The 18,020-nt window shown below is 38.4% G+C and overlaps 2 protein-coding genes across 3 annotated transcripts in view; both read right to left on the minus strand.

Annotated features, from left to right (window-relative positions):
• The window catches only part of PHTF1 (putative homeodomain transcription factor 1), a 46,361-nt gene extending 36,395 nt beyond the window's left edge, over window positions 1–9,966 (minus strand). For both annotated transcript variants that reach the window (XM_033093961.1, XM_033093962.1), the window contains exons 1-3: window positions 9,439–9,966; window positions 9,066–9,140; window positions 8,392–8,448 (exon numbers count right to left, since the gene is read on the minus strand). In XM_033093961.1, coding sequence (XP_032949852.1) covers window positions 8,392–8,448; window positions 9,066–9,110 — 102 coding nt within the window. In that variant the 5' untranslated portion in view covers window positions 9,111–9,140; window positions 9,439–9,966. The remainder of the gene's footprint in view (window positions 1–8,391; window positions 8,449–9,065; window positions 9,141–9,438) is intronic.
• A 2,433-nt stretch (window positions 9,967–12,399) lies between these two features.
• RSBN1 (round spermatid basic protein 1) overlaps window positions 12,400–18,020 on the minus strand; it is a 43,246-nt gene continuing 37,625 nt past the window's right edge. The window contains exon 7 of the mRNA XM_033092596.1: window positions 12,400–17,022. Within this exon, the coding sequence (XP_032948487.1) occupies window positions 16,549–17,022 (474 nt within the window). The 3' untranslated portion in view covers window positions 12,400–16,548. The remainder of the gene's footprint in view (window positions 17,023–18,020) is intronic.

Raw genomic sequence — 18,020 nt, forward strand, 5'->3', positions numbered from 1 at the left:
ATGCCAGCCTTCCTGCATGAAATGTACTCACTTTTCTATGTTCCCCACCCTCCCTTGCTCTTTTGTACTATACTTTTGGAAAATGCCTCAACATTTATCTTCCCATTTTTCGAATGAATTTATTCAGGTTGTTTTTATTTTCTGGGTCTCTTACTTTTTTCACCCATAACCCTTTTTAAAAAAAAAATAGTAGTCAGGGGGTGACATAAGCATCATGGCAGAGTGAGAAGAACTCTTGGTTTCTCCCCTTCAAGTTACAACAAGTTGGAAAACTATAATTCACCAAGAATTTCCTGCACAACACACAAACATATCTGAGAGATCTGCGCACTGAGACATCTCACGGTGGGTGTGTGGCGTGAGCAGCAGATGTGGGATTGGGGAAGGATAGAGACAGGAGCCGCAGGCGCAGTCCCGCGTTGGCAACAACCCTGATGACATGGGAACAGTGGAGGGTTGGGTTGCAGCCCTCACTCGGCAGCCCACAGCGGGCTGGAGGGGTAGAGGCAGCATTCCAGCCCGAGAGGCTGGTACACGTTGCTGCTCAGATCGGTGACGAGAGAGGAAACATGGTGCAAAGGGGTGGCAGCCACGAGCTGGCAGCTGTCATTACCAGGGAAATTACAAAGCCGCAGATGCACGAAACCTGACTCCCACTCACCCTCCCGTTGCCAACCTGGCTCCAGCTGACACAGTAGCAGCAGAGGTGTCAGGTTACAGCCCTCCCTCCACAGCACAGAGAGGCCAGAGGGGCAGAAGCAACACTCCAACCTGAGTGGCCAGTGCACATTGCAGCTAAACCCAGTAGAGAAAAAGCCGCTGATGTGGGAACCCACCTCCTTCCACCCACCCCTCCCCTACCCATCACATCCTGTAGAGGCGGCTGGGACATTTCAGATAGTACAGGGTGGCTAGCAGCCTCTGGTTGCAGGGAAGCAGCGGAAGGAACTCACAGGTCCAGAGCCCCATCAATGGCCACATCCCACCACAGGGGTGGTGCCCGGAGACCTAGGCAACCCAGTCAGAGAGTGGATGCCCATCTCCTCAGAGAATATGGGGGCATTTTCCATGGCCAAGGTGACATTGCCCCACCGAGATCCTGGAAGTACCAGTAGTGCAAGTAAGAGAAAACGAAAACTTGTGCTACAGCCCCATCTACTGGAAAACAAAATAAAAACCTATACTTATCAACCTGCTGAATTGTTAAAAGCAAAACAGTACCTTAAAAAGATTTCAAAACCTCAAATGCCCAGGTAGAGAAAACAATCCATCTAGTACCACAAATAACCAAGGTAAAAAGGTAGCTCAGAAAGATGAAAAGTCGCCAGAAAACAAACTCAAAGACATGGAAGACTGATTTAAATGACAGAGAATTCAAGATGGCAGTTCCGAAAAAATTCAACAAGATGCAAGAAAACTCAGGAAGGCAGTTCAGTGAGCTCAAGAATAATATCAACAAACAAAAGGAGTCTTTTACCAAAAAGATCAAAACTATAAAGAAAATCAAACAGAAATTCTGGAGCTGAGCAACTCAATAAATGAGGCAAAGAATGAATTATAGAGCTTAGGAAATGGAGTGGACCAGATGGAAGAAAGAATTGGTGATCTTGGAGATAAAAATCTAGAAATCACTCAGGTGGAAGGAGAGAATTGAGTTTTAAAAAATGAAAGAACTCTACAAGAACTACCTGACTCCATTAGAAAAGCAACATAAGAATATTGGCTATATCAGAAAGCGAAAAGAAGGAGAAGGGAATGAGAGCCTATTCAAACAAATAATCAATGGGAACTTCCCAAACCTATGGAAAAAGCTGGACCCTCGAGTCCAAGAAGCTAACAGAACACCCAATTATCTCAATGCAAAAAGACCTTCTCCAAGACACATTATATTAAAACTGTCAAAAGTTAATGACAAAGAAAGACTTCTCAATGCAGCCAGGGGTAAAAAAGACTAACCTATAAAGGAAACCCCATTAGATTATCATCAGATTTTTCAGCAGAAACCCTGTTACAAGCTAGCGGGGAGTAGAATCAAATATTCAAAATATTGAAAGAGAGAAATCACCAGCCAAGAATAATATATCCAGAAAAGTTATCCTTTAGATATGGAGAAATAAAGGCTTTTCCAGACAAATAGTAGCTGAGAGAATTTATCACAAGACCTGCATTACAAAAAATGTTTAAAGGAGCTCTTCCACCTGAAACAAAAAGGCAAAAGGATACAAAACTGTAAGATGACAAAAGACAGACATAAGCAGGAAATTGCAACTCTACTTCAGAATAGGGCGTTAAATACTTATATATAACAAAGGTTAAAGGGGGTAAAAGCATTTTTAAAAAAGACAATTACTGCAATTTGGAAAGGCGTACTGCACAAAGAGGGATAATTTGTGACAACTAAAACACAAAAGGGGAGGGGAAAAGGGACTGAACTTGCACGGGTGAATGAAGATGCAATCAGAAGAGAAAGGACTATTATACTATGGAACTATTTTTTACATAAACATAATGGTAACCACAAAAGAAAAATCTAGAACTGAGACACATAACATAAAAAAAGAAGAAACAAGGGGAAAAAAATCATAGATTACCACCAAACTAAAATAGCAGAGAGAAACACAAAATAAGACACAAGGCAACCAGAAAACAAAAGATAAAATGGCTATAGAAAGTCCTCATGTATGAATAATCACCCTAAATGTAAATGGACTGAATTCACCAATTAAATGGCATGGAGTAATAAATAGATTAAAAAATAAGACCCAACTATATGTTGCCTTCAGGAAACCTACCTCAGCTACAAAGACAAAAATAGACTCAAAGTGAAGGGGTGGAAGATGATACTCCACGCAAATGGCATGCAGAGAAATGCAGGTATAGCTGTACTTATATCAGACAAGAGATTCCAAGATAAAAACGGTAACAAGGGACAAAGACAGACATTTTATAATGATAAAGGGGACAATATATCAGAGACATAACACTTATCAATATATAAGCATTCAACCTGGGAGCACCAAAATATACAAAGCAATTATTAACAGAAATAAAGGGAGAAACTGACAAAAATACAATTATAGTAGGAAACCTAAATACTCCATTGACAGCAATGGAAAGACTCTTCTCAAGTGCACATGGACCGTTCTCTCAAGGATAAACAATACGTACTAAAACACAAAATCAGTCTCAATAAATTTTAGAAGATTGAAATCATACCAGACATATTTTTGGAGCCAAACAGTATCAAAGTAGAAATTAACTACAAGAAGAAAGCTGGAAAAACCACAAATATGTGGAGATTAACAACATGCTCTTGAACAACTACTGTGCAAGAAATAAAAGACCAAAAGATATATAAACACATGAGAATGACAATACAACATATCAAAATTTAGGGGCTACAGCAAAAGCGGTACTAAGTTTTAGCATTACAGGCCCACCTCAAGAAACAAGAAAAATCTCAAATAAGAAAGCTAACATTTCACTTTAAAAACTAGAAAAAGAACAAATGAAGCCCAAAGATTAAACGGAATAGAGAATTAAAAGAAAATAGAAAAAATTAATGCAACGAAGAGCTGGTTCTTTCAAAGGATAACTAAAATTGACAATCGTTGGCTAGCCTCATTAAGGATAAAAAAGACCCAAAATAAAATCAGAAATGATAGAGAAGTTACAATGGACACCACAGGAATACAAAGGATTGTACAGAATACTATGAAAGGCTATACACCACCAAATTTGATAACCTAGAAGAAATGAACAAATTCTTAGAAATATATAACCTTCCTAGACTGAACCATGAAGAACTAGAAAACCTAACTAGACCGATCAACAGTAAGGAAATGGAAACAGTCATCAGAAACCTCCCCAAAACACGAAAGTCCAGGACCAGATGGCTTCACTGGTGAATTCTACCGAACACTCAACTGAAATTTAACACCAATCCTTCTCAAACCCTTCCAAAAAGCGAAGAGAGGAACACTTCCTAACTCATTTTATGAGGCCAACACTACCTTGATACCAAAAAATAGTATCCAGTTCTTTAAATATATTAACTATATCTTTAAAAATAGTTTTCGTATGATTCCTGCATCACTTGCTTTTTCTCTTCCTTTTTTTTCCTTTAGGTCTCAAATATTTGATGATCTTCAATTATCCATTTACACTTAAGAGAAAAGTACTAACATGCTGAATGCAAGTTCAGTGTGCAATGGGTGGAGACTTTGAATAGTGAGCCTCAGGTACCCGGCCATTTCACTTCCAGTATCCTGAGGTCTTTTCCCTTTAGTCACTTTCTGCAAAGAGATATTTATTCCAGTCTTCTGTGTGAAGATTATAAACCCGGCCATCAGACATTGCTTAATCTCCATCATTAATACCGTATTTCACCCCACTCTCATTTGTGACTGGTGTTCCAGAATCCAAAACTTCTCTGGTTCAGCCTCTTAGAGAGCAAGCTTCAATCCAATCTTCTGTCAGAGGAATATGAGGGTTACGAGATGGCCACGCATAATAAGAAAGAGGATCTGGGAACAGGCCGATACTCCTTATACATATAATCAAACAATCCTATTTTCACATTTTCAGTTCTACCTTGTACCTGCAGATATATCTAATGCATCTAATTCTTGAGTCTTTCAAAAATACAGGGGCTTTACACAGGGAGTTCACTTGTGTCTTATAGCCATGCCCTAATATAGACATTTAACTTTCTGCACTTTCCAACTTTCAAAATGGAGTTAATAGCTCTCATTTACTGTAGTCTTCGATAGCAAATGGAGATTAATGCATGTTTAAACTGTCATTTTTAATGAAGATGTCTATAGAGTCTCACCAGTCATGTACCTACCATCCAGCTTAAGAAATAAAATACTACAAACACACCTGAAGTTGCCTCTGTGCTTACAATTAGCCCTTTTAAATTTTCTAGGTAAAAAGCACTTCATTTTCAAACACTGAGTTTTGTTATTCTAATATTAGGGGAAAAATCAAAGAAAAACAAAAGAAAAATATTTCCAAAATAAAAGATAATATGAATTAGAATGTTTTGCTCATTATAGTAAATAGTAGCATAGGGGCCATTCTTGTTTTCCTCATTTTTTGTGTGTGGAGGGGGCTTCATTAATGAAAATGTTAAATATATTCCCTCAATTAAGACATTTTAGAAGACAGTTTTCTTTGGGAATATGTATGAATTTCTTGTGTATTACAGTATGATTTCTCCTATTTTTTTCTATTGGTGTGATTTAAGAAAGTTGCTCTATTGAGGTATAATTTACATACAATAAAACTCACCCATCTTTAGGTGTACAGTTCATTAATTATGTAGATTTCTAGGAAATTCATAGAGTGATACAAGCACCATCACATTCAAGGTTGAGAACATTTCCATCACAAAGTCATTTTTATTCATTAGTAGGATTATTTTTATTATTTTGTCTCCCACTTTACTGTAAGCTCCATGAAGAGAAGCATGTTAAGAGTTTTTGCTCATTATGCAGACACAGAGCCTAGCCGACTGCCTGACATATGGTAGGTAGGAAGCCAAGTAATCTTTGTTAAATGAAAAATACATGATGACTGTTTTAGTTCTAGTTTGGGCATTTCTTTCCCTTCTTTACTTTGACTTATTGTGTTCTTTCATTAGATTCTTCAAATGTGAACTTAAATCACTATAACTCTTTCTTCCTAGTCAATCTAGACATTTTTTTATTCATATAGACATGTAAAGTGGTATTTTATCAAGCATTACTTTGGAAAAATTCCATAGGTTTTATGTCTATATTTTTTATTTCTAGCCTTCAAAAATACAACTATGATGTGGCCTCTCAAAGCCATAAAAGTTTTTCAATTTTCTACGGAACAGTATCTAAAATTCTTAGTAAAACATTCAAGTCAGCTCCACAATGATTTATGACCTATCATCTCATCTACATATCTTATACTCCAATCAGATCGGGCTACTTGCTCTTCCCTTAAACGAGTATTGTACTTCTGTTTGTAAATACTTTTTCTCTTGCGCTCAGGATCTAGCAAAACGCCTTAAACATAGCTGTTCAATAAATGATTGTGGAAGAGTTCATATCAGTCTTCACGATCCAAGATTTTTAAATTTTATATCTTTCGTAATTTCGAATTATATTTTTATTATTAATTTCTAATTTTATTGTACTGTGATCTGATGTTTGTTTTTTAATGTTTCTTTTTATTTTTTCTTACTTTTTTGTTTTCAAAATATTTGTATTTGTGTTCTCTATTGTTAGTTGTATTAACTACTTCTTTGTATCCTATACTTCGATCAATTTTTGTCTAAGACTTAAAATATATTTAAAAAGATATCTTGGCTTTTCTGCCACCACCGTTAGACCATGAAATTCACGAAGCAAGATCCATGTCTATTTTGATGACTGTATTCTGATGCCTATGTCGGTCCATTAGCTCAGCAAATTTTTAGAGTTGTCTTTAATTTTATTCTTTCCACTGCTACTAAATGAAGAAGTATACATTAAGGTGTTCTTAGGCAGATTACCTTATGAGACAATGATTAAAAACATACATAACAGATGGGGTTCAATTAAATACAGCAATAGGCACTGAGTTCTTATATGAATCAAGATGTAAGAGTGAGATACAAACACAATTCCTGCCCTTGAGGCCTATGAAAAAGCAGGCACAGGTTAACAAATTACTTTGATAAGGTGTACTAATAGGAAGGAACATATAAAATGGCTTGGAAATAAGAGTTGAGGAAATCTTTGAATTGGTTAAGGAAAGCAGATAGGTAAGGAAATTCTACAGCAGAGAGTAAAATCCTTCCAAGGATAAGAAAACCAAATCCCAGACAAACTACAGTGCATGTTCAAGATCACCACCGGCCTAGAGATCACAAAAGGATCTCTGCCAATTCTGTGCTCTTTCCATGACACCATACTCCCTATAGATACTTTTTAGCAGCTCACAAAAGATAACAGGAGAGGATTTAGTTACTAAACAACATTGTAATCCCATCTCCTATTAATATTAAAAAAAAATCAAGGACTGTACAAAATTATAAAGAGTTAGTCAAGTACCATGTGGTTAAAACAATTTTCTAGTTGATCTATAAAAAGAAGTCACCCTAAAAGTATTGGTTAACTGTATTTCATGAGAGATATACACGTCACAGTCCAATCAATGTAACTTGGAGGTAAACAGAACTATTAAGTTGTATTACACTTATATACACATATTTTTTAAAATGTTAATAGAGAGTCTGCAGCCAATCTTAAAAAACAAACAAAAAAAAGTCCAAAAACATGATTCTGGCAGCCCTTACTCAGCACTTCCCAAGGAAGTGAGACCCTGAATCTGTAGATTTTAACTATTAAAGTCAATGGAGAGACATTGTTTTAGGGGCAGGGATACTGTTTAGTCTTTTCCCCATTTCTCGAGACCATCCAATCACATTTGCTACCAAAGCAACCTTTCCATGACTAATTTGTACCACCTTGCTGCCCCATACATGTTGACCCCACAATCCTGACTTTGGAACATTACGTTATTTAATCCCATGTCCCCTAATATAAATTACTAAACTGGCATTCTGAATCACATATTAGTTTCTGGTTGCTTGGTCAGCATGAAATAACCCCAAGAATCTGCTCAGTTCTAAACAGCAATGTAGAAATAGCTTAAGAACCTAAAAAATGTAAGACCATACTCTAAACCAGTAATTGAAAAGGTGACTCAGGCCACAAGTGGATTTTATCTGGCGTGCAGGGGAAGAGGAGGAAGTGGGGGAAGAGCTCTAAAACATCTGGATATTGCACATAAAAATGCATATTCCCAGGTTCTCTTGAAAACTCTGAAGCTTTGGCAATACTGGGGCCACATTGCCACAAAGTAAAACCAGCCAGAGCTACCGCGTTTCCCCAAAAATAAGACGTAGCTGGACCATCAGCTCTAATGTGTCTTTTGGAGCAAAGCTTAATATCAGACCCAGTCTGATATTATTTTATATTATGTAAGATCTGGTCTGATATTATACTACACAAGACCCGGTCTTATTTTAATATAAGACCGGGTCTTATATTAATTTTTGCTTCAAAAGACACATTAGAGCTGATGGTCCAGCTACATCTTATTTTCGGGGAAGCATGGTACAAAGCCATAGCTCCATTTATATGGGACATTTGGTTCTAATTCATCACAGACCAACCACTCCTTTCTATTTCCCTACTGTGGCCACAGGTCAACTGTCATTTCTCATTCTGCTTGCAGTGATGTCTGCCTTATAAACTTCAAAGAACAAAGAATGCCATACCTGGTGGATAAGTGCAGTTTTTTAAAAGTACAACCCACTCTTCACATTAATGCAATAAAATAAAGCTAGAATCAAAGAAATCAATTTACCTTAATCTGAGTCTGCTCGATTGACTTTTCCCATATCTGCTGATCATATGCTCCAATCTGCAAGAGGGAGGAGGCTATTTAAATGATGTAAAGGAAATCCTTTTATTTAGGTCAAGCCTCAAAAAGTCAGAAATTATTAAATATCAATATATCTAGAAAACGTTTATGCTTCGCAGAGTTCAAATAAATTAAGAGTTCCAAGGACTGTTTCCTTGAAAATCCTAAAGTAGCTGGATTTGAAAGATTAAAAAGCAACGTCCAAAACATTTCAAATTAAATACTACTTTAAAAGATATTTCCACTTCTTAAGGAAAACTAGAGAGGAATAAAAGACAACGAACAGCTCAGGTAAGATTGTTGACAGTACTATTCTGAGACTGCAGATAAGTTTCATGTCTTAAAAAAAAAAGTTTGATCAGAATTAAACTTTCAAAACATTTCTGGGGCACTGTGTATGCAGCCTGGAGGAGGCAGGGGACTTGAAAATCCTATTCCGGGACCTGGAACTGAGTTTGAAAGACCTACTGACCTTGTCCATCAGTTTTTCCACTTATGTTAAGAGCTATCATGTAAGAATACCTGGCATCACCAAGCTCAGGAGAAATTAACGTGAAATTCTTTGAAGGCGCTTGGTACAGTAAGTACGCTTTACAAATAAAAAATACTGACATTACCTTCTTTTGGTACCACGATATAGCATCTCTTTCATTTGAGGCCATCTGTGTCTCCAGCCAGAAAATGGGATTTCACTGAAAATGAAGGAAAACCAGTGGTGAGGCCAGCTGCGGAAAGGTCCACTCCCAGTTTGGGTAGAACTCAAAAACCGCTTCTCTCAGCCTCTCCCTGAGCTGCTATTTCTTTCTCTGTTTGACAGGGAAAAACAAAACAAAACAAAAGCAAACGACAACAAAAAAACTGGCGCAGTGGCGACGGGAGAAGCGTCTCTGCGATAATTTTACGCGAGGGTGTTCAGGGATGCGGGGAAGGGCGGGTAGGGAGCTGACCTGCCCCCCACCCCGCCGCGGCTCCCCGGCGTCCGGCTCTCACCTGGTGACCGCTGCCCCGCAGGCCGGCGGCCGGGACCTTCCTCTTCAGTGGCCCCGGCCCCGCCGTGAGGCCGGGGTCGAGGCGGCGGGCCCCGCAGGCCGCATCTTTCCCCCGAGGCGGTGACGCCGGCGGGGCCGTTACCATGGAGACCGCGGAGGCCGCCGCAGCCCGTGAGGCAGCCTTCGGCACAGTGCCCAGAGGACGAGTCTGTTGCCACAGACCCGGCGTCCTTCAAGCTCGACTTTCGGGGTCACCGGACTGACACTAAAATAAGCAAAGAATGAACTGGGCAAGAAAGGGGATAAAAAGTGAAGGGGAGGGGCGTCTTCGCAGGCCACCTGTCGCTACGGCAACGGCAAAAAGCTTTGTGCCGGGCTGGGAAAGTCAGGTGCCAAGGCCCCAGGGCCGGGAGGCAGCGGCTTCGGAGCAGCTGGGACGCGTCCTCGCCCGGCCCGCGGTGACTCAGCTGGCGGAGAGCGGGAGGAGAGCAGCTCCGCAGACCCCGTGCAGCCCGGCGTGGCTTCCGCTTTCCGGGTTTCGCTCCGAAGGTGGCTCCGCCCCCGGCCCTTACCCTGGAGCCTGGGTCTAGGCTCCCGGATGGAGGGGCTGGGAAGCCGCAAGGCAACCGCGGTCGAGAGCAGCTGCCCCAGATCACTCTGCAGGTCGCTTCCTCAGAAGTGACTTTCCCATCGATCGACCTGAAGGAGGTCGCTCCTGATATTCTGATAGTTCTCCGCTCATTTCTTTGTGCTTTATTTACTATCGGTCTTCCCGCAATGGGCTGTGGGCTCCACGAGGGCAGAGACGGGCCCAGCACGTATGCTCTCAGTCTCTGCTGAATGAACGAATGTTTTCATCAGCTCACAGTGCTGGGACGAAGGGCCTGGCAGGCTGCGGCTTAGTTGTTTCCATCCTCCAGCCCCTCAGCAGCTCTGGGACTTAGGCTTTTCGGGTGCTCAAGGGGAAGGGAAGGGATGGGCCAAACTTGGTGCAGTACCAGGGCACTTTTCCCAAATTCGGGTGGAGGAAGGTGGCAGCGGGAAGTACTGTTTCTAGGTTAAGAATTCCAGCAGGCTGATAGAGGTCAAGGAGAAAGGCACAGTTGCACCCTAAAGTGAAGATTTAAGGACATGTTAATAAGATTTTAAGCCACTTTCCTCCTCCTCCTCCTCCTCCTCCTCTCTCTGTGTATATGGGTGTATGTAGAGAGCGTTCCAAAAAAATTATACATATTTTAAGAAAGGGAAAACCCATAAAATTGTAATTATACCGATTAACAAAAAATGAATACAAGTCACGTTTGACTTCTGCAATTACAAGAGGTGCTCAAAGTGGTTACCATCAGCGTAATTTTTTTCCTTTCTTAAAATGTGTATACATTTTTTTGGCACCCCTCCTGTGTGTGTGTGTGCACGCCTGTGTGTACGCATGTGTGTGTAAACATAATTTGGCCATTAGTGGAATATGACCCCAATAGCCATCTCACCTCAATTGAAGCAGTGACCTTGCTTGCCCAGCATGCGGCATTTGGGTCAGGTAAAGCTACTCACAGGTAATGGTTACTAGATACCACTTCAGAAAGCCTAAGGAGTATGTTCCAAATGTTTTACAGACATTTCTTATCATTGGCTTCAGGGGGAAGTTATCCCACCTTACTGAGGAGGAAAATCCAGTTCGAGAAGATAAGTGTAACTCCCACAGAATGAATTTAAAATTATTTCACCCAGGCTTATGTTTATATTGCACACATTGGCAGTAGTTTCCTTTCTGCTTTGCTTCCCAACAGCTTTTTCCCTCCTTAAAGCTAAGTTTTGTTGGGTTTCAAGACAAATGGACAACTTAAAAAAAAAAAAGAGTAAGACAAACGAAGTCTTTTTGTTTTATCGAAATGTTTGCTTTAAGACGTAAATTACATTAATAGCAAAAACATTTTACTTCATTGCTTAGTGTTCAAATGAGGCATTGGGGACAGTTTGTGAAAGAACAGAAATCAGGTAAATCGGTAGGGAAGAGCAGTTAAGTAGCAAATCATCTTTCATGAGCCTCTTTCCAAACTTTTGCCAAGTGCTTCCTAAGGCTGCCACTTAACAAAGCATGGCTTTGAACCCAGAATTGCACTCAAATTCCTGCTCCCACTAACAAACAATGTGATCTTAGGCAAATTTTCAACCTAACAAGCCAGTTTTCTCACCTGTGTTCTGGAGACTGTCTTGTTACCTTCCTAATAAATGTTGTGAGGATTAAAGGAGATACCCTCATATTAAGTGTCTGGCCCACTGCAGTTACTCAGAAAACAGTTCCTTTCCTTTTCCTTTACTAATCGGAACCAAGGGCTATCAGTGCTTAGGAGAGTTCCCTCAATTAAAAAAAGTTCAAATAAAAACTGATGAGGAAAAACAATCCACACAATCACAATATATCAACGACATCTGAAAAATCTACACACCACCTTCATTAGCTAACACTGAATGCATGCACTTTCAAAAACATCAACATCGTCAGAATAAAGATTTAAGATTATCCAAAGTAGATATAAACCAATTTAAGCAGCAGGAGACATAACTGCCTCAAATGCCAAAGATGTGTTTTTTTCCTTCCCCCAAAACTAGTCGCACCTCAATATGGACGGAATTTTCCCCAGATTATCTATGACCTTTTCTTTAGGAAAGAAGAGTCACAGGATTTTCTAAAATATTAGAAAATAATAGGGGATATATTAGGAAGGAAGTAATACTTTAAAAACAGGTTTTAGGAGATCAAATATATGGTGATAGAAGGAGAACTGACTCTGGGAGGTGAACACACAATGCGATTTATAGATGATGTATTACAGAATTGTACACCTGAAATCTATGTAATTTTACTAACAATTGTCACCCCAATGAACTTTAATTTAAAAAAAAAACAGGTTTTAAGTAGCTAGATCCCCATGTGCTATTCATTTTGTCATGACACATTAGGAAAGGACAAATCAGACTTTGTTTATTAAAAAAATACTTTACAGGAAAAAAAAAAAAACCTCTATGCATTCCATTGTCCTATTTTACAAAGAAATAGCTTAACAATTTAACACACTTAGACAGCTACAAAAAAGCACTGTGTTAAAAGATTATTCACACAAATTTAGATTTAAGACTATTCATTAAAAACCTTTTTAAAACACTTGTTAATGTCAATAAACAAACTAAGGCCACACAACGCAAATAGTCCACCAGGCAAATTATACGTTTCATCTATATGCAAAGACCTCTTAGATAAATTAAAGCCACAGGAAAAAAAGTCTTAGCTGCCAATCAAAATGGAGTTTAGTCACAAAAAACACTATTACATGAAAATTTACATGTGATAGAAGTAGTACATAAGTATTTCTTTAGAGAGAATTGAAAAGTGCTATATTAAGAGACAGTGGTCTCAACTTACATGCACAAGTGGATCCTAAAAAAATGTATGAGGAATATGGAAGGTCATAATATTTATGAAGAGATACTTGCTTTTAAAGCAACAGACTTTCAGGATGAGGATGGGTCCCTTATATGCTAAAGAAAAGCACATCTTACACATTTCCTCTACTTACTGCATGACCAATAAATACAGCTACAACCTGTTTTTTTAAAAAAAAAAAACAACTTAGCAGAAATATGAACCTTTGACATGTACTAGTGAAAGGTTCTTAAAAACCTGTTAACAATGATAAAACAGATTTATTAAAAAGATACAAACTCAATTATCCTGAAGGTATAAACACAAATAAACTTAATGGCAAATACAGATGAAAATATAATGGGTTAATATTAATGGTCAAGAATATATTCACTAAGGGTTTTCTTGAATTTTAGAGTCTTGTTCCTAAATTAGCTTTCATTCTAGACAATATTTATAGAGGGAAAGGCAATAAGCACAAGATTCTCCAGTCATTAAGTGTGAACTTTATGCCTATTAAGACTGATGCAAGACATCTAAGGTTTAGTAAAGAATTTTATTTAATAAGCTCCTTTTTCCTACTACAAGAGCTTGTAATATTAGTCAACTGATATTCTAACTATCTAAGGGGAAAGGGCACCTTTCAAAAGTCTTTCATTAAAAATTATTAATAAAGTACCAGTGAAACGAATGGTAAGTGCCAAATAAGCAAATTAAAAGTACAATGAAACCTAGGTATTCATTTTTAAAGAGTTAAAACTTTGGAGGGGGAAACTCACAGGTAGGGTTTTATTATTATTGCTTTATGAATTTGGAATACCTTTTTGAATTGTAATCCTACTCCTAGCATACCTTGGTATAATTACAGAATGACTTCTGGGGCAAGGGGAAGACTTTTATCCTTATTAATAAATACCATAGAATCACTCTAGTGACTAAGTTAGGAGTAGTCGTTTATTGGGTCCTTTCCATCAGCACATTTAAAAATATGTGCTCCACAAAATACTAAAACTTACAGTCACTTCTGCAAGTAATCTCAAAAAGTTGGCACAACGGATAATATACCAAAAAGGAAGAAGATCAGCCTCAATTTCAGTTATAACTTCACTGCCATCACTACTTTACAAATCAGAAGAGCCTGCCTGCTCCATGCCTCACTCCACCAAACCAAATAATTTAGAAAAGTTGCAATCATTTGTATCACTCAACTAGGATACAGCTTTGAAAGCAGGAAGAAACTCAAAACTTGGGCTTTTATATTCATCAGTCTTTAAAGCATGCTATTAAAATCTAATACTCACTCACATAGGACACTTAGAGTTTCCAGATACATTACTAGCTAAATATTTCTCTCTCCATCCTATTGCAATCCTAACATACAATGAATTTATTAGTACATGATTTTAAACATTTTTATACTCTTTTAATGTGTTTCTATTGGAGGTGAGGGTAGAATGTTTTATTAAAGGAAAATGGGGATTTGCTTTTGATTGTAGGTCTTTGCAGATCCGCTGGTTCCTGAGTGATTATACACAGTGCTGGCTGTCAGGAGACAGTCTCCTTATTTATTAGCAATGACCAGCTTAGATGACAGATGGCATCTGCTGGATGGCAAGTGGGAGATGGGGAAATCGGATCTTGGAAGACAAGAAAAATAAAGTTTTTGCTTTAGCAACCTTGTTGTTCATGATTATTTTAAAAAGCAAATGTTGCCTGAGAAGAATTTTACTTTGCACAGCCTAGTAAAGCTCTAAGAAATTCTTCTGGACACAAAGACAAAAACCAGAAATAACCCAAGCCCACATACTTTGTGATTAACCCCCCACCCCCACCCCATAACAAAAAAACATCTTTAAAGGCAGGTCCCTTAAAAACTAGTCTTGATAAACTAGAATTTACCCTAGAATTTATACCCCAAATTTAAAAACACCCTTGCAATAATCACATTACTTTTCATACCATTCTAATTACCTTATTTACAAAGATAACTAAAACCACCATCACTTCCAATTCATAAATGGTTTACATTGAAATGTTTCTCTATTTGTCTTTATGCTTTTTAACAGAGAATACATACATATACATATATATATAAGGAATAATACAGATTCTAACTAATCACTGCAGTATTTGCTGATGGTTACTTTTCTATCGGTTTACACAGTGACCTCTATACTTTGCTAATATGCAATTAACTACACAACAATATTGCACAAAGTAATATTTATATAAGATTTAACCTATTTCAGAATATTTTAGAGAAAATTCATATTTGACATTTCAAAAGATGCAGCTACGTTTTCATGATGACAGACACAATAAAGCAGCATCTTTTTTTTGCCTACATTAATGTAAATATTCCAAATCTCACCCTCCAGGAAAAAAAAATCTCCAAATTGCACTATAACCAGGTAGATATAAGATCTGGCCTTAGGTGTGGGGAGTACTCTTCCTTTAATAAACAAAGGGGCTACTATATTATTAACTAAGGGCAAGTGAAATGTGTATCACATCAACATTCTAAAATAATAGAAAGTTAAGACTACACTAGCTATATGAACTGTGCCTGTTTGAAAAGAAATTGAAGTACTCAGGCACTAAGCATTGGGCTACCTGAAACTCTAGGATGAAATCGAGTGCTATATTCTTTATCAGAAAGTAGCAACACAGTAATAGTAAATAAAACCCAGGTATATTCACCAGTTAAAACTGTGAATTGAAGGGTCTCAACACTTGATCTTTATCATGAAGAGATTGATGCCAGTTGACAACATGAGTTTTTCCTAAGTTTCATGCACAAAATATGGCAGCCTCATCACAAAGATTGATCTCATTCTCTAATTTCGATAGTCATGATCTGTTTTGGAAGCAAAAGTATCCACACAAAATGTGAGGGTGCCAGGAAGCCGAACAAGAGAGTATCATGTCAACATTATCGCTTTTACTCAAAATATCTTCCATACTTACCATGTATTCTAGAAAGATTAATGAACCATGGATAATGAATGACCAAGGACTATTCATCTTTAGATATTTTTAACTGAAATATCCACTGGGTTTTAAATAAGATATATATATTTAAAAAAAAAAAAAAAGACAGTTTGGATCAGAAAGTGCTGTGCTTTCTCTTTTGTTAAGAAATCAGAGAGCCACTGAATTTTCCTTAGAAACTACCTGTTCTTTATGGTTGGAACTAAAAAATTTGCCCACATACAAGATGTAGGAACTCTTTCCTGCAGCCTATGCCATTTTTACTGTAGAAATTGAATCTGTGCCATAAAAACACAGTACTAACCCATAAATCTGATCTTCTATCATAAAAACAGCAAATATGGCAAGAGACAAGGCAAGATAAAATTAAGGGAAGTGAATAATTTGCCAAATAAGAATCTGTTATTCCAGAGAGTTCTCATTTTGATTTGAAGAAGAGATTGAATTGTTACCTCACACCTTAAAACAGAAAGTAGCAGCAGACCCACTATTACGTACTGTACTAACGGGATAAGATACAACTCTTAGCTTTGCATAATCTGTATAAAAAAGATATGCTTGACATTTGTGGAATGTCATTTCTCTTTATAGAATTATAGGCAAGATTTCTCCAATAAAACTTAACTTAAGCCAGTTATAAAACTATAACTTCACATCAAAATTTAAAAAAGTTAAAAAATGTGTTTGGATATGTACAGATCACACAGGAGTGCTTGAATGTTCCTGCAGGTTGTGTTGCTGGTCAGAGTCCAGCCTACTTTCCACCTTTAAAACTGGAATAGGCTGAGTCATCTGATCTTGCTGTAGATTCAGTTCTGATGAAGGTGGGAAGGACGATGAAGCAGTTGTCAAAAGCTGCATCTCTGTGCATGTTTCTTCAGGTTCAGTTTTTATCCTCACACACTGGGGGTCAACTTCTAATTCTCGTTTTCCAGTTAAATCACAGTCCATGTTAGAACTGCTTTCCGTGTTCTGAGTGGCTTCCACAACAGGGTGGTACTGTTTAAGCCTTATATGCCAGGCTAAGCTGCACACCGCTGACACTGTTTTGAACTGATGAATGACATTTCTGGGGATGAAGTAGATGTCATTGTCGCATAGCTGAATTCTAGCATAACGAATGCCTTCCCGCCTCATTTGGTTCAGTTTAGCTTCATCCACCCACTGTACACACTGAAGAGAGGAAAAAAGTTGCATGAGACTTTAAAATATGTAATAATTCAGTCAAATAAAATATTATCATTAGCACAGGAGAACAGTAGGGCCTAATTAAAACTTAGCAATATAGGGCCGGCCCGGTGGCTCAGGCGGTTAGAGCTCCATGCTCCTAACTCCGAAGGCTGCCGGTTCGATTCCCACATGGGCCAGTGGGCTCTCAACCACAAGGTTGCCAGTTCGATTCCTCGACTCCCTGAAGGGATGGTGGGCTCTGCCCCCTGCAACTAAGATTGAACACGGCACCTTGAGCTGAGCTGCCGCTTAGCTCCCCGATGGCTCAGTTGGTTGGAGTGCATCCTCTCAACCACAAGGTTGCCGGTTCAACTCCCGCAAGGGATGGTGGGCTGTGCCCCCTGCAACTAGCAAGGGCAACTGGACCTGGAGCTGAGCTGCGCCCGACACAACTAAGACTGAAAGGACAACTTGAAGCTGAACGGCACCCTCCGTGGCTGGGATTGGGGGGACAACAACTTGACTTGGAAAACAGGCCTGGAAGTACACACTGTTCCCCAGTGGAGTCCTGTTCCCCTTCTCCAATAATAAAATAAATAAATAAATGAATAAATAAAATAAAAAAAAAAATAAAAAAAAAAATCTGACACTTCCCTCCCCACCGGACACACACAAACACACACACACACACAAAAAAAAAAACAAAAAAAAAAAACAAAAAAAAAAAAACAAAAAAAAAAAACTTAGCAATATAAATGATATACAACTTTCTAAAATTTCCTGTAATGCCTGACAAATATCTTTCCTATTTTACTACCTCTCTAGTAACAAAGGGGAGGTTAAAATCAGGATGGGCTAAGGAATCATTTAAATAAGTATTTCAAAGTGCAGCTAAATAGCAATATTCTCTGCCACACAGAAGGGCAACATTTATCTGCTCCTTCTGTCTTTCCCCTGTTGCAGGTGAGGGTACACAATGCATGAGACTTATGGCCAGAACT

This window comes from Rhinolophus ferrumequinum, chromosome 22, assembly GCF_004115265.2.
Source record: "Rhinolophus ferrumequinum isolate MPI-CBG mRhiFer1 chromosome 22, mRhiFer1_v1.p, whole genome shotgun sequence".
NCBI classification, from domain to species: Eukaryota; Metazoa; Chordata; class Mammalia; order Chiroptera; family Rhinolophidae; genus Rhinolophus; species Rhinolophus ferrumequinum.